General features: G+C 35.5%; 1 protein-coding gene and 1 long non-coding RNA gene across 2 annotated transcripts; both read right to left on the bottom strand.

Annotated features, from left to right (window-relative positions):
- Positions 1-797: 797 nt before the first annotated feature.
- Positions 798-2100, bottom strand: LOC137707706 (putative methyltransferase At1g29790). Its single transcript, XM_068446610.2, has one exon. The coding sequence runs from the start codon at positions 2008-2010 to the stop codon at positions 811-813; it is 1200 nt and encodes a 399-aa protein (XP_068302711.2). The 5' UTR covers positions 2011-2100; the 3' UTR covers positions 798-810.
- Positions 2101-5108: 3008 nt separating this feature from the next.
- On the bottom strand, positions 5109-13833 carry LOC148689747 (uncharacterized). Its single transcript, XR_015958201.1, has 2 exons — positions 13401-13833; positions 5109-7113 (listed from the first exon to the last, which is right to left on the bottom strand). It is a non-coding gene; the product is annotated as an uncharacterized LOC148689747 (long non-coding RNA).
- Between the last annotated feature and the right edge of the window lie 260 nt (positions 13834-14093).

Genomic DNA, 14093 nt, shown 5'->3' with positions numbered 1-14093 from the left:
TCAGTTATAAATGAAGAGGAATAGCATTAGACCGTAGTAAGGGCGTCTTTGAGATTTTCGAGCCCTATGCGAGATATATAAAATGGGCCCACCTTAAGATATTTGAAAAAAAAAAAAAGGATAATGTATTGATGCTAGAAAGTTATCACTTAAATCAAAACAAACTTTAGCACTCAATGATTGCAAGATTACACAAGTAAAAAGGGCTACAAACATAACATTCACTAATAAAATTAAAAACAGTTCAATCTTAAACAACCAAACAAGAAAAAAAAAACTTCAAAAACTTTAACTTTAAAGTTTCACTTGAATATGTAACATTATTATATAATAAAATTGAAAAAAAAAATATTTTTTTTACTCAAAGTATCTCATTGTACTCCAAATTTTTATATTTAGGAAGAAAAAAAATTACACTTATAAAGAATGCACAATGAGATTTTAAAGTGCTAACAAAAGTAATTTTTAAATATAGAACATTATTACACACAAATATTAGATGGCAAAAATTTTGAAGGCCCTTGAAATATGGAGCCTTATGCGACTGCACCTTTCGCTCGTTATTTTTTAGTTTCAGTTATGTTTTAATGGACCTAAAAGTATTGATTCTCTATTAAATTTCAAGATAGGAGTAACAAAATTAACAAGAAGACATGTATTTTGGGGACAGCACACACGCGGCCCATTTCCAAATCTCCTTCTCTTTCAAATATTCTTCTATGCAACTTAACAATAAAAGAAAGCAAAAATGTCAAAAAAAACAAATACCAGCTAAGGCTTTTTATATTTCCCCTCTGGTTAACTAATGAATCACCTAGAGTTATTCAATGGCTTCTCCAGCAACGCCGAGAGGTACATCTCCCTACGCTCCGGTCCACGATCAAGCTTCTTCCCAACAACCCACTTCAACTTCTTGTACCCAATGCTCTCAATGAGAGGTCCATAGACCTCCTCCAACTGCTCACCTACGCAGAAAAAATGGTCAAGCCAAAACAACCCGCCAGGCCTAAGCACCCTGTAGATATCAAACATAGCGAAATGAAGCAACGTCGTCGGAATCCAGTTACTCAACACGTGCATCGAATGCACAATGTCGAGCGTATTATCGAAAAACGGCAGCCTCTGCGAAATGCTTAGGTACAAAGGCACGACCCCTCTTGAAGCAATGAAGCTGTTAAAAGGACCATTCAAGTTCATTGAAGTTGTCAAAATTGTTATGTTCCTCTCCTTCATTCTCACAGCGAATGTAGCCACTCCACCGCCGATGTCAAGCCCTATTCGTATCGTTCCGGGTTTCTTGAACCCCAAGACCTCATCCACGCCGAAATCAAGCCCTCCTCCTTTTCCTTTTGCCCACCGATGCTTCTCAATTCCTTGAAGGTCAAAGCAGTCTACACAGTCGTCGAAGCCCTTGTGGTTTTTCTTTCGATTGATGAGGCAGTCGTAGTTTTTACATTTGTAGGCTGTCCATACGACTGAGTTGTCGGACGGTGTGGACCAGTAGCTTTTGGGAAGAGGGTAGGGTTCCACGTAGTTAGGGTTTGAGGCAGGGCGGCAGCGGCGGCGTGGTAAGGGTTCGCAGCCCTTGAGGAGGAGCCTTTGGGCTAAAAACTCGTCATCCGGGCACGATCCATTTACCTTGTAGGACATGAAGCGGCGGAGGAGATCAGGGAAGAGTGTGCATGCTTGTCCAACTGGAGGGTATATGGTGTTGGAGTCAAAGTTTGCATTGTATCCAAATGGGAGGAGTTGTCCGGACGCAAAGGCAAGAAATTCAGCTGGGAGGTTAGATGTGTCTTCCGTACAGGCATCAGGGAGGTTGGAGCCGGTCGTTGGAGTGGCGGGATCCGCGGTGGCTGCTGCGGTGGTTGTTGTAGAAGGTTTGAGGGCGCAAGACGAAAAGGATGAGGAGACGAACAAGGTGATGAGATTTGTTGAGAGGAGAAGGAAAAGGAAAAAGATATTTGCTGAGTATGGAGGCTTGGATTTAAGTGGCGAATCCGAGGCCATTGTTGTTTCAGTGTTTATTTGTTTGTTCAGGTCACTTAGAGAAGAAGCAAAGAGATGGAGTGAGAACTAAGAAATCGGTGTGAGACAACATACCGATATGGTTTGGGATATGTACAACTATTCTATATAATATCAACTGACATTGCCTAGGGAAAGAAACTTAATTAGAACATTAAACAAAAAGTGAGAAAGTCAACACAACCTTGGGCAAAACTCATTAAGTTAAACTCCGATCCGTGTAAATTGTCTTCCATTTATTTAATTAATTCAGATCTGGTTTTTAATTTGTTATAGAATTGTATATGCAGAATTTAACTGTTGATAATGTCCACTAAATATTTATATGCAAAATATAATATAATTTTCAAGAGTGGCACGTAAAAAAATGAATTTTCTAGAGTCCACCCATTGCAGGCAGCGACGTGCATGCCTTGCCTTAGATCCGCATAAGAAGGTGAACCAAAGTCAACTGGCCAATAGCCAGAGCATCTGAAGTAGCAACTGGCTCCAAAAAGTCGAAACCTGCCGATTCGTGTACCTCAAAGAACTTGAAGCACTTGAGACATATATAATTAACAAAACAAAGATCGACTTAAAACAATGCACATGTATGCGACTTTTGGGTCAACTGGATTAGACGTCCTTATATATATGGTTACGATATAGGAACTCATGTTTTTGTCGCACATTTTAACGTCTATTTTGTAGGATCCACTTTATAATGTATTTTAACTATTTGAATTTTCTATTTTAGTACATTATTCATAAATTATCTTTATAAAAATTTAGACAAATCTAAAATCATTAAGACATTTATTTGTAGTGAAAAAAATAGACGAATGCGGTTCTATAAAGAAACACTAAATTTCATCCAACGGTTATATCATTTTGAATTTGTGTGATTTTTGGTAGACATGATCTTTGAGGTAAGATATAAAAGGTAGACTGTCATATCGTTGAAATACATTGCAGAGTAGGCCTCACAAAATATGTCAAGATGTGTGTCAAAAGCTTGTATTCCCGAATCATAACTCATATATATGACTACTAATCTACTATTACCACTTGAATAGTTCAGCTAATCTTTTACAAGTAAGAGCATGTCGAAGAGGCTCTTTAAACCTCTTAGAAAGTTGGTTTATAAAAAGGTCTTGGAGATGCTCTAACTTTGTGTGATATTTGTACCCGTGCACAGTGAAAGGTGCATGACTTATAAGAATTTAGGGCCACATGACCAATAATTACTTTGAACATATCAAACATCTTCAATCGTGCTCTCTAATTTGATATTTTAAATTTTAATTAGAATAACAAATTTATTTTAGGAGATCTTTATAAAATGTCTACTTTAATCATGCTCTTCAATTTAAGAATTCGTAATAATTAGGGGCCGATATAGTGTTATACAAAATATCTTGTTTTCAATGAACTATGTTGAACACAGACAAACCAACAAAGAAAACAAGAGTAGAAAAAAAGAAAAAAGGAAAAAAAGCAACTTTGGTTAAAGTATTAACCCCCTAAACCCTTTCATCAAACCATAAATCTCAACCCTCTCCCTCTCTCGCATGCTTAATCACTCTTGGTGGACTATTTGTAATCCAAACCTGGGTGATCTATCCATGATCAGGATGAAAAAATTTCATTGAAAAATTTAGAGTCTAACCTTGAACTTGCATCCCAGTTTAGCGTTTGTCTCTAAACTAAAATTTTATGAATTTAAGTCCTTGAATTTAACAAAATGTTCAGTATTCATTCTTTCATTTGACTCACGTGCGGTTATATCGGGCAACAAGAGGGAAAGTCAGATTTTGAGGCAGAATTTCATCTCATTCAAAGCCCTAATCTTTAAATTTCACATCCTTCCAAATTGTTTTAATTCATAAAGCAAACACCTCAATCGAATAGAAAGGGTTCTGGGTTCTGTAGTTTAGAACTATTTGAACTAGTCAATTTAAGTCCATCGGAAACTTTCATGTAGATTTCCGTATCAAGATCCCTGTATAGATATGCAGTTCCCACATCTATAAGCTTCATGTCAAGTTGTTCGGGAACTACCAGTCTTACAAGGTAGCATGACGTTATCAAATCCATAATGAGTGAATACGTCTCATCATAGTCAACCCCAGAGCGTTGAGAGAAACTCTGTGCCACAAAGCATGCTTTAGCCTCCTGAAAATAAAAAATCTCCGACGTGGTATCTTTAGAATTCTTGACATGGGCGAAATTCGTCTCACGGGTAAAAGTAATTAGAAGTAGTCGTTGAGGTAAGTGGAGCACAATGAAACGAGAGAACTGCCAAAAATGCTCCCGAGTCCCCTCACAACTACTTTAATATCTAGGCTCTAGATGAAAATTTTAATTGGACCAAACTGAAAACATATGATTGGCAAATATTGGATCCATGCTTGTTGAATTTAACAATGGTGAGAATGGATTTAGCAAAGAAAAGTTTTAGTTTATACTAGGTTTTATTTTTATTTTTTTTATTTTTTTTATACTCAAAGTGGTATATGAAATTGGTATAACTTCTCACTTTGGTCACATAGATTTAAAATTGATAAAAGTGGTCCTTGAGATTGTCTACCATCAAGTTTTTTGATGTAGTAGGGAGGAGAACATTTATTCTAGTCAATGACCACGTCTACATTTACACGGTGAGACTAAATTTATTATATAAAAAAAACTAACAAAACGGGCATCATGAACTACTTTTTGTCCTTGTTATTAATAAAAGTTCATTAAGTGTTTCTAATAATAATAATAAAAAAGTTTGTGTGACCATTTTATCAAATGTCCCCAAACATCGGGCGACCTCGTGGTATATTCATATCTTTATATAAGCAATATATGTTTGTTTTTAATTACAATTAGGGTAAATCTCAGTTTACTACGTTTAAGTTTCATGATTTTCAACATTTGGTATATGAAGTTTTTTTCGTCACAGATAATAACAGAGATATTGCCATCTGTCGGTTTATCATTTGTACACTTGTCATTTGTAGATTGATTGCTTAATATGTAAGCTCAGTAGTAGCACACTTAAGAAGCTAAGATTGGCAAATGTATATATAGCTGCTGTGCCTTGTTTTTCACTCGGTTAATAAAAAGTCTCCCTCTTCACAATTTTCTCTCTCTCTCTCTCTCTCTCTCTCTCTAAATTCTCTATCAAACCTTCACTGCAAAAACCTAGATTTTCATATTGTTAAGATGGTATCCAGAGCCAGTGATTCTTCTGTGGAATTGCTGACTTCTTGATTGATTTGGTTTGGTCCGCTGCTTCTGTTGTTGAGAATTTCTCAGGAGAAATCAAGTTCTGCGAGTTAGGTTTTTCTTTGGGGGATTTCGTGCGCTCTTTTCTGATGTGATTTGGTGTCTTCGGTTTGTGAGTACTATTCGTTTGCTTTTCTTCATCGATTGTTTGATTTTTGTGTAGTTTGTGTTGATTCTATAAAGGCCTATGCCATAGATTTTAATAAAGGCCGATGCCTTAATTCTTGCATATTTCAATTTTCTTTCAAATTGATATATTATGAAAGACCGATGTCGTTTGTAAATTGGTGAAGACCGAAGTCACTACCAATTGATTGTTCGGAGGCTTATTGCCAATCAGAATATCTCTGTTATTACTGTGATTTTATTACTGAGATTCTTTGAAAGATGGGTTTATCTACTATTAAGATTGAAAGTATTCTAGGAATGTTAACTATTCGTCTTACTGATAACAATTACTCTACATGGGCTTTTCAATTTAAGTCGGTGCTTAAGGGATACAAGTTGTTTGATCATTTTGATGGTACATCTGTATGTCCACCAAAATTTGTTGTTAGTCCTAAGACTGGGGTTACTAAAGAACTTTCTTCTGATTTTCAAGACTGGTAGACAATTGATTTAGCTCTTCTTAGCTTGTTAATTGCTACTCTGTCGGATGATGCTATAAACCATGTTCTTAGATGCAAAACTGCTCATGATGCTTGGTCCATTCTTGAGGATAGATATGCTACTGTTTCTAAGTCCAGGATTAACATGCTTAAGACTGAATTGCAGACAATGCAGAAGGGGGTCATAATATTGATAAATTTTTGTCTAAATTGAAATCTTTTCGTGATCAATTAATTGTTGCTAATGAAGTTGTATCTGATAACGATTTGATAATTGCTGCTTTTGATGGTCTTCCTTGTGAATATGCTATTATTAGAATAGTCATTTTAGCTCGGGAGTCTTCTATTTCTTTGAAGGAATTTCAAGCCCAATTGTTGAATATAGAAAGGGATATTGAATGTATGGAGCATACTTTGTTGACTTTTATGGCTGCCATGTATGTTCAGGGTTCTAGTTCTCAGACTAATATTGAACTGGGTTCATCATCTAATTCTCATTTTGCTGATGGTTTTTCATCTGCCACTGTTGGAACTATTCAACCTGGATCTTTTTATCCTGCTCCTATTGTTCATAATTCACCTTCTTTACATATGCCTCATGTGCAGCAACACCCATTACTTATGCTACCTCCAGTTCAGTTTTCTCCATATGGAGATGGTTATGGTTTTGTTGGTACTTCTGAGTTTGGTTTTTCTGCTGGTAATTCATCTCAAGGTTCTATGTCTATGTCACCTCAATCTAATTACAGATCATACAATGGGCATCAACATATGGGTAATGGTAACTTCAGGTCCAATTTAATAAAGGCAGAGGTTCTAATTTTGGTTCTAGACAGGGTCAGTGGAATGGAAATATTGATTCACGGTTTAATATGTAGCCTGAATGTCAGATTTGTCAAATGAGAGGTCATACTGCTCCTAACTGCTATTATCGGTCTCCAAGTTCATCTTCGACTGTCACTACATGTCAAATATTTGGTAAACGGGGTCATATTGCTTTAGAATGTTACCATCGTGGGAATTATGCATTTTAAGGCCATGGTCCACCTCTTGCCTTCAATAACATGCCAAAATATGTTTACTCTTCCTTTTCTGCTTAGTTTCTTGGTTTTACTTCCAATGTTTCAGGTCCTATTCCATCCTCTTCTAATATGACTCCCATGAATGCTCATGTTGTTGCACCTTATCCAATTAAAGATGCTTGGATTGTGGATATCGGTGCCTCGCATCATATGACTTCTTATGTATCTAATCTCAGCCAGCCCACTCCTTTTGATGGTTCAGATCAAATTAAAATTGGAAATGGTCAAGGTTTGGAAATAAAGCACATTGGTTCTACAGTTCTTAAAACTCATTTTCATTCTCTTCAATTATCTAAAGTTCTTCATGTTCCTCACTTAGTTGAAGATTTATTATCTGTTAAACAACTTTGTAAGGATAACCGGTGCTGGTTTATTTGTGATGACACCATGTTTTTTGTGCAGGACAATGTAACAAAAGAGATACTATACAGAGGTAGGAGTAAGCCAAATGAGCTATTTCAGATTCCTGTGTTCAAACAGTTTCAGATTCCTGTGCAGAGTGCAAATTCTTCAGCTTTTGTTGGGCAAGTGATCAAGTCTTCTGTGTGGCATAAGCGGTTGGGACACCTCACTAATGACGTCCTATCAATCATGTTAAATAAGTCTCAGCTTAGTTCTCTAGTTAATAAGCAATGCAGTATCTGTTATGATTGTATAAATGGCAAAATTACCTTTTCCTATTGAGTCCACTAGGTGTTTAGTACCTTTTGAAAGGATCCATACTGATATTTGGAGTCCTTCACCAGTAAAGTCTATTGAAGGGTTTAGATATTATGTAACCTTTGTGGATGATTGTACTAAGTTTGTATGGATTTTTCCATTATTCAATAAATTAGATGTTTTTGCCATTTTTGTGAAGTTCTATACTTTTATATCAGTTCAGTTTGGAGGTTTTGTTAAATGTTTTCAATCTGATGGTGGTGGGGAGTTTGTTAGTAAACAATTTCAATAGTTTTTTTAGTTCTAAAGGTATTTTTCATAGGATTTCTTGTCTTTATACTCCTCAACAAAATGGATTTGTTGAGAGGCGAAATAGACATATTGTGGAAACTGCTATTACTCTTATGTCTGTTGCTGGTTTGTCATAAGGCTTTTGGTACCATGCCTGTGCACATGCAGTTTATCTCATTAATAGGATGCCTTGTCGATCTCTTCAAATGTCTCTCCTTTCTTCAAGTTATATAATAAATCTCTAGCTTTGGGACATTTAAAAATCTTTGGGTCTGCGGTCTATCCTTATTATAGGCCATACACCAATAATAAACTTCAACATAGGACTCTATTATGTGTCTTTTTTGGTTATGCTGTTGGTTATAAGGGAGTTATTTGCTATAGTTTGGCAACCAAGAGATTATACATATCCAGGCATGTGGCTCATGATGAGCATATGCTTCTTGCAAAGCTGCCTAGTTCTCCAGTTATTTCTTCCTCCATCAGTTCAGATTCCAGATTTCTTCCTCCTTTGGTTGTTACACTGCCACAAGTTACTTGACAAGGTACAGGGGTTTCACCAATGTCCTTTGGTTTATCCGGTTCTTCATCACAGGAATCTGAATCTTTAATAGCTCGCTCCAATGCTACTCCTCCTCTTTCTCCTGAGTTGTTACCTGTCTTTGATTCCACTCAGCATTAGGTGCTTTTACCTTTTGCCCATACATCTAGTTCTTCTGCATCTTCTACTGATCATGGCATACGCACAAGATTGAAGATAGGTGCTATATCTAGGCATGATTATTCTGCATACTTAGCTGCTTCATCTTTACCTCCTATTTTTGTTCTTGAGCCCTTAGAACTGCACTCATTGTAGATTAATGTTATCAATCATGATACAATCGTTGATCACCTGGGTGACCTTCGTTGTCTTCAACTATTGGCAAGGACATTAGGTGTTTTTCTTAGTTCGAAAAAAATTAAAGTTAGTCAAACATACTCCAAAATTCTAACGGAATTTCGGCAGAACCTCTCCTATAATTATAGCGTTTCCCAAATCCTGCAAACAGTAATAACCAATATTTCATATCCACATTCCGAAATGCACAGTTACGGGATGTTGTTTATGACTCCATTGGATTAGATTTCGACGTGAGACAATTTTGGCAGCATCTCTTTACAATTCTTCAAGTGCACGATGTAGATATAAAATACATATCAAGCACTCGAAGAATGTAAAAAACTGTGACCGATCTGTGAACCGTAAACTACGCCCCATAACTGTGCATTCCCAAACTATCCAAATAATGGGACAATTCAAGAATCAATTGGACCACAGTCATATGCTTTCACAGCCATGTGTGAAATCCAACTAATCCTTGAACGGGAAACTAAGTTTATTTTGAAAAAACGCACGAAGTTAGTTACTATTAACTCTGTACAACACAAAACAATTTTGTTCGCGATGTACACAATAGTTTATATACAAACAATTTAACACACCATAATTTAAAAATAAATGAAATAATTTAAAATTTAAAAACCAAAGAGCATACCTCCAATTTTGTTTTTCACCAATCGATAATCGTATACAACAGCTCTATAAAAAAACAAATTTAATGGCGTTAGTACGAATTCACAATGAAATTTTCAAATACAAAATGAAAACGCATACCGAATAAAGTATGATAGATTGATTTAAGGAGAGATGATGAAGATAGAGATGATGGGAGTATTAGAGGAAGGCTGAATTTTTGTAGTGGCAGAGGCAGTTGCTGTAAAATTTGCAGTTTTTGCCTCTACAGCTGAGCAATCTGATTATAAATACAAACTCCTTGTGTGACGAAACCTCCGTCGCACAAAACATACACCGTTGAAAATTGGCACAAAATCTACCTGCATTTTTTGGCTACTTTGCGCGACGAATATTTTTGTGCGATGACAGGTTCGCCGCCTAAATGCTGAAGCGATGGAGGACATTAAATTTAAATATTTATTTGAAATTTTGAAGCTTATGTAAACAAAGAGTTTATTGTCTAATTGATTTAGTGAAAAAAAAAAAACTTAAATCAAATTAAGTTAACCAAATAAATCAAATTAACCAACTAATCAATTAAACTGAAAATTTAATTCAAATACATATTAAAGAAATAATTAAAAACATCATCCTCAAATACATAAATATAAACATATGTTATTCGTCCACAACAATTAATTAACACTTCTACTCCACTAGTCCGTCAGGATTTCCTTATAATTCTATGTGTCGCTAGATGTTAGGCCACCACTGCCGGTAATGCGTCCTGAACATCTCATTGATCAACTTCATCAAGCGTTGGTCCGTAACATAAATAATATAGTTACAATGTGACACAAAAAATAATTACAAATTAATCGTTATAATATACTATTTAACAAAAATAATTATTATTTTACTAATTTACACTTACTGATAATTCATCCAACGTAGACTTCTTCAAGTCCTCGGGCAAATTGTTCCAAGTCACCCGCTTCGTAAAACAGTTGATCCGCACTAGTACCTGAATGTCGTGCATAAGCTTCGCATTCGTCGTCGTATTCAATCCCCTCATATCATCATAAATGATTCACTTATGCTGGACACTTTCCTCTTTTTGAGCTTGCACCTATCTCTGGGTTTTTTTATCTGCAATATCCGCGGAAACAAAACATAAATTTCAAAATCACAGTAAGTGATTCACCCAAAATTGTTTTTCCAAAAATATAAATATTACATCCACAGAAACTTAATTATTACATTTCCTAAATCATTATCCGTTACATTGCTTAGTTGTAAGAGCAGCGAAATCGGCCATCTCACCAAATTAAAACAAGACCTTAGGATATTTTAAATACGACAAGTTCAATGTGCATTGACCATTTCAGAGCCCTTTACCTGATAAAATCTCTCGTGTAATGTTTACACGGGAAATTCTTCGTCATACGACTATTTGGTGCCAAAAACTCCTTACCTGCATTTACTTGAAGGCTTTTGCACAATGAAGGTTTTTAGTTGTTGAGAAAAGGTAACTTTCGCGGCAAAATCCTTCGTTGCGTAAATTTTTCCACATTTGACTGATGGATTACTGTTTTCGTCACTCAAGTGCACTTTAGGCGACAAAAGTTTTCCACATTTGACTGTCGTAGGGTAAGATTTTGGCGCCAACAAAAAATTTGGCAAGCAAGTAATTAAGGCTTACGGGTCGAAACAATGATTCGTTGGCTAAGTTCAGTTTGCCTGACGGACAACTTCATTGACTAACGGTTTTAGTTAGTTTTAACAAAGGACCACGTCGATGTTTTAAAAAACGAGCAGAAACACGTTTGCTCGATGACTGAGTGAAGGTGCCCGTCACGGATTTCGTCGAGCAAACACTACTTCACCAATTAGGTCTGTGTGTTATTCTTTATTCCCATTTTCCTTTCCCTACTCCCCTCAGCGGCTGCTGTTTCTCCCTGCATCTCTCTTTCTCTCTCTCTCTCTCTCTCTCTCTCTTTCTCTTATACACAAACACCCTACACTCTTCTCCATCTTTTCCCTTCCTAATTGATTGAAGATTAGTTTATTTTTATTTGTAGATTAATTTTTTCTTCGAATGTATGATTAATTAATTTAGTAGCTATTAAAAAGGAATCATGCAAGGAGCCTAATGAGGAAGGACGATCTACTTACCATTTGAGGTATATTATAGGGTAAAGTACAAAAAACTACCTTAACTATTGGTGTCACGACACTTTCATACCTTATCTTTTAAAATTGACAATGTCATACCTTATCTTTAGAATTTGATCCAATGTTATACCTTCCGTTACTTGGCCGTTTACTTTTTAGTTAAATATTGACATGGCTTGATTCGGGGCCCACTTTTGGTTAAAAAATTAATAAAATATTATTAAAAACTAAAAAAATTTATTTAATATTTTTTAAATATTATATAAAAAAAAAAAAAAAAAAAAAAAAACCCCTCAGTAACAACCCCCCGCCCGAAGAAGAAGAGGAAGAAGAAGGAGGAGGAAGAGGAAGAGGAAGAAGAAGAAGAAGAAGAAGAAGAAGAAGAAGAAGAAGAAGAAGAAGAAGAAGAAGAAGAAGAAGGAGGAGGCCACGAAGGTTTCCCGATTCCACCTTAATGGGATCTAGGTTTTTTTTTTTTTTTTTCTTTTTGTTTTGTTTTTCCTCCTCCTTCTTTTTAGGTTTTTTTTATTCTTTAATTTTTCTTCTTCTTCCTCCTCCTTCTTTTGCAGATTTGGGTTTTTTTTTTTTTTTTTCCTTCTTCTTCTTCTTCTTCTTCTTCTTCTTCTTCATTCTTTTTTTTTCTGGGTTGCAGGAAGGGAACTGGAAGGGAGAAAAAGATGAAGATAGGGGAGAAGAGAGAGAAGAGGGGCCGGGGAAGGGCGGTGGGGGAAGGGTACGAACATAAGGTTTATTTTTTATAATAACTTTTCTTTATTATTTTAATATTTAAAAATTATTAAATGATTTTTTTTTAGTTTTTAATAATATTTATTAATTTTTTAATAGAAAGTGGGACCCGGATCAAGTCACGTCAGCATTTAACTGAAAAGTAGACGGCTAAGTAACGAAAGGTATAACATTGGACCAAATTCTAAAGATGAGGTATGTCATTGTCAATTTTAAAAAATGAGGTATGAAAGTGTCGTGATACCAATAGTTGAGGTAGTTTTTTGTACTTTACCCTATATTATAATATAATATAATATTATATTATATTATATTTTGTTCTTGAGTAGTCTTTGAGGAGACTTAAATCTAGTTAAACTTGAATGATATCTTAAGACTATTGGTGATTCATTTTCACCAAATGGTCATCGTACATATCGTATAGCTAGTTATGACCATACGTTTATGCAAGTACTGATGTTTCCAATAAAATCTAGATTCGTTAATAGACTCCAGTCATTTATCAGGTAAATGCCACTTCACCTGATTGTTATACACTTGAATTACTTTGATAGTGTGAATGCAACTTACATTCTTTGATATGACGAGCGATGTGATATAAACTTGATTACTGTTATGGTAGTGTTATATGTATATAGTTTTTTATTATATATATGATTTCAAAACGAGGGTTATTATATTCAAATGATTTTAACTAGATAAACTTGATCCACTCACACTTTATTTTGTCGACCCTTCAGGACATAGTGAGAACAAGGATAACCCAGGAAGTGAAGAGTAGGCTTGGCAATGAGACCTTCACCTTCGTATTTTGGTGATGAGTCCCTTACTGTAGTTTATTCTAGTATATAATAATTGCATGATTGTACTCTTGATTATGTATGACACTACATTGTTTTGTGTTAATTGTTGTGTGAGGTTACTATCAGCTTTGGTGTAATGCGATAAGGATGAGATTACATCCCCGAACACGTGTTCGCAAGTGGGAAGGTTGATGAGGTTTGCTTAGTAGACTGTTTTGATTATTAATAAAGAACAGTTTGGTTCAAATTCATTCACATCATAATTATCTTATGATGGCTTTCATACTAAGTTGGCTTGTGACGTCATCTCATGATGGGTTCATGTGGTCAATTTAGTGGCGGCCATCATATTATGGCCTCATAACTTACGTTATTGGGGTTAGAGTGTGTCACTAAATTTTCATGCCTAGCATGTGAACAACACAAAGGGTAATGCTAGGGAGACCAAATTTGAAGACTAAATTTATAAACTAAATGATGTGTTACCAATAAGAATAAACACATTTATCAATGTGTAAGTAATAAACCAATCAACTTTCATGTCCTCTAGTTTAAACTTTGTCCATAAATTTAGTCTTCTTGACCTTACTCCAACACAAATAATGTGACGTAGAGCCATGTGGCTGTCGAGCTTCATACATAGAGCAACCTGCTCTGATATACCATATAGAAATATGATTCCCTGATTTGTGTGATACAATGTGTATAATGTATCGATAGAACATCTTGTTACTTAACAAAGAAAATAAGATGTCTGAGACTCTGAACCTTCCCAAAAGGTGAGAGTGAGCATAGAACTTGTGTGCTCGATCGATCTTGATGATGAAGATTTTGTGTCCACTAGAAAATTTTAGAAAGGACGCTAGGATCATAGAGAAGAATAAAGGGAGCGTCGATAAGTGAGGGAGATGGTTTACGGGTAAGTCAATGGATGTCTATGAAGACTGGG

Source organism: Pyrus communis, chromosome 17 (genome assembly GCF_041283825.1).
Source record: "Pyrus communis isolate YQ-2024b chromosome 17, ASM4128382v1, whole genome shotgun sequence".
NCBI classification, from domain to species: domain Eukaryota; kingdom Viridiplantae; phylum Streptophyta; class Magnoliopsida; order Rosales; family Rosaceae; genus Pyrus; species Pyrus communis.
The sequence above is the reverse complement of the archived record's forward strand: the minus strand, read 5'-3'. Positions and strand labels throughout refer to the sequence as shown.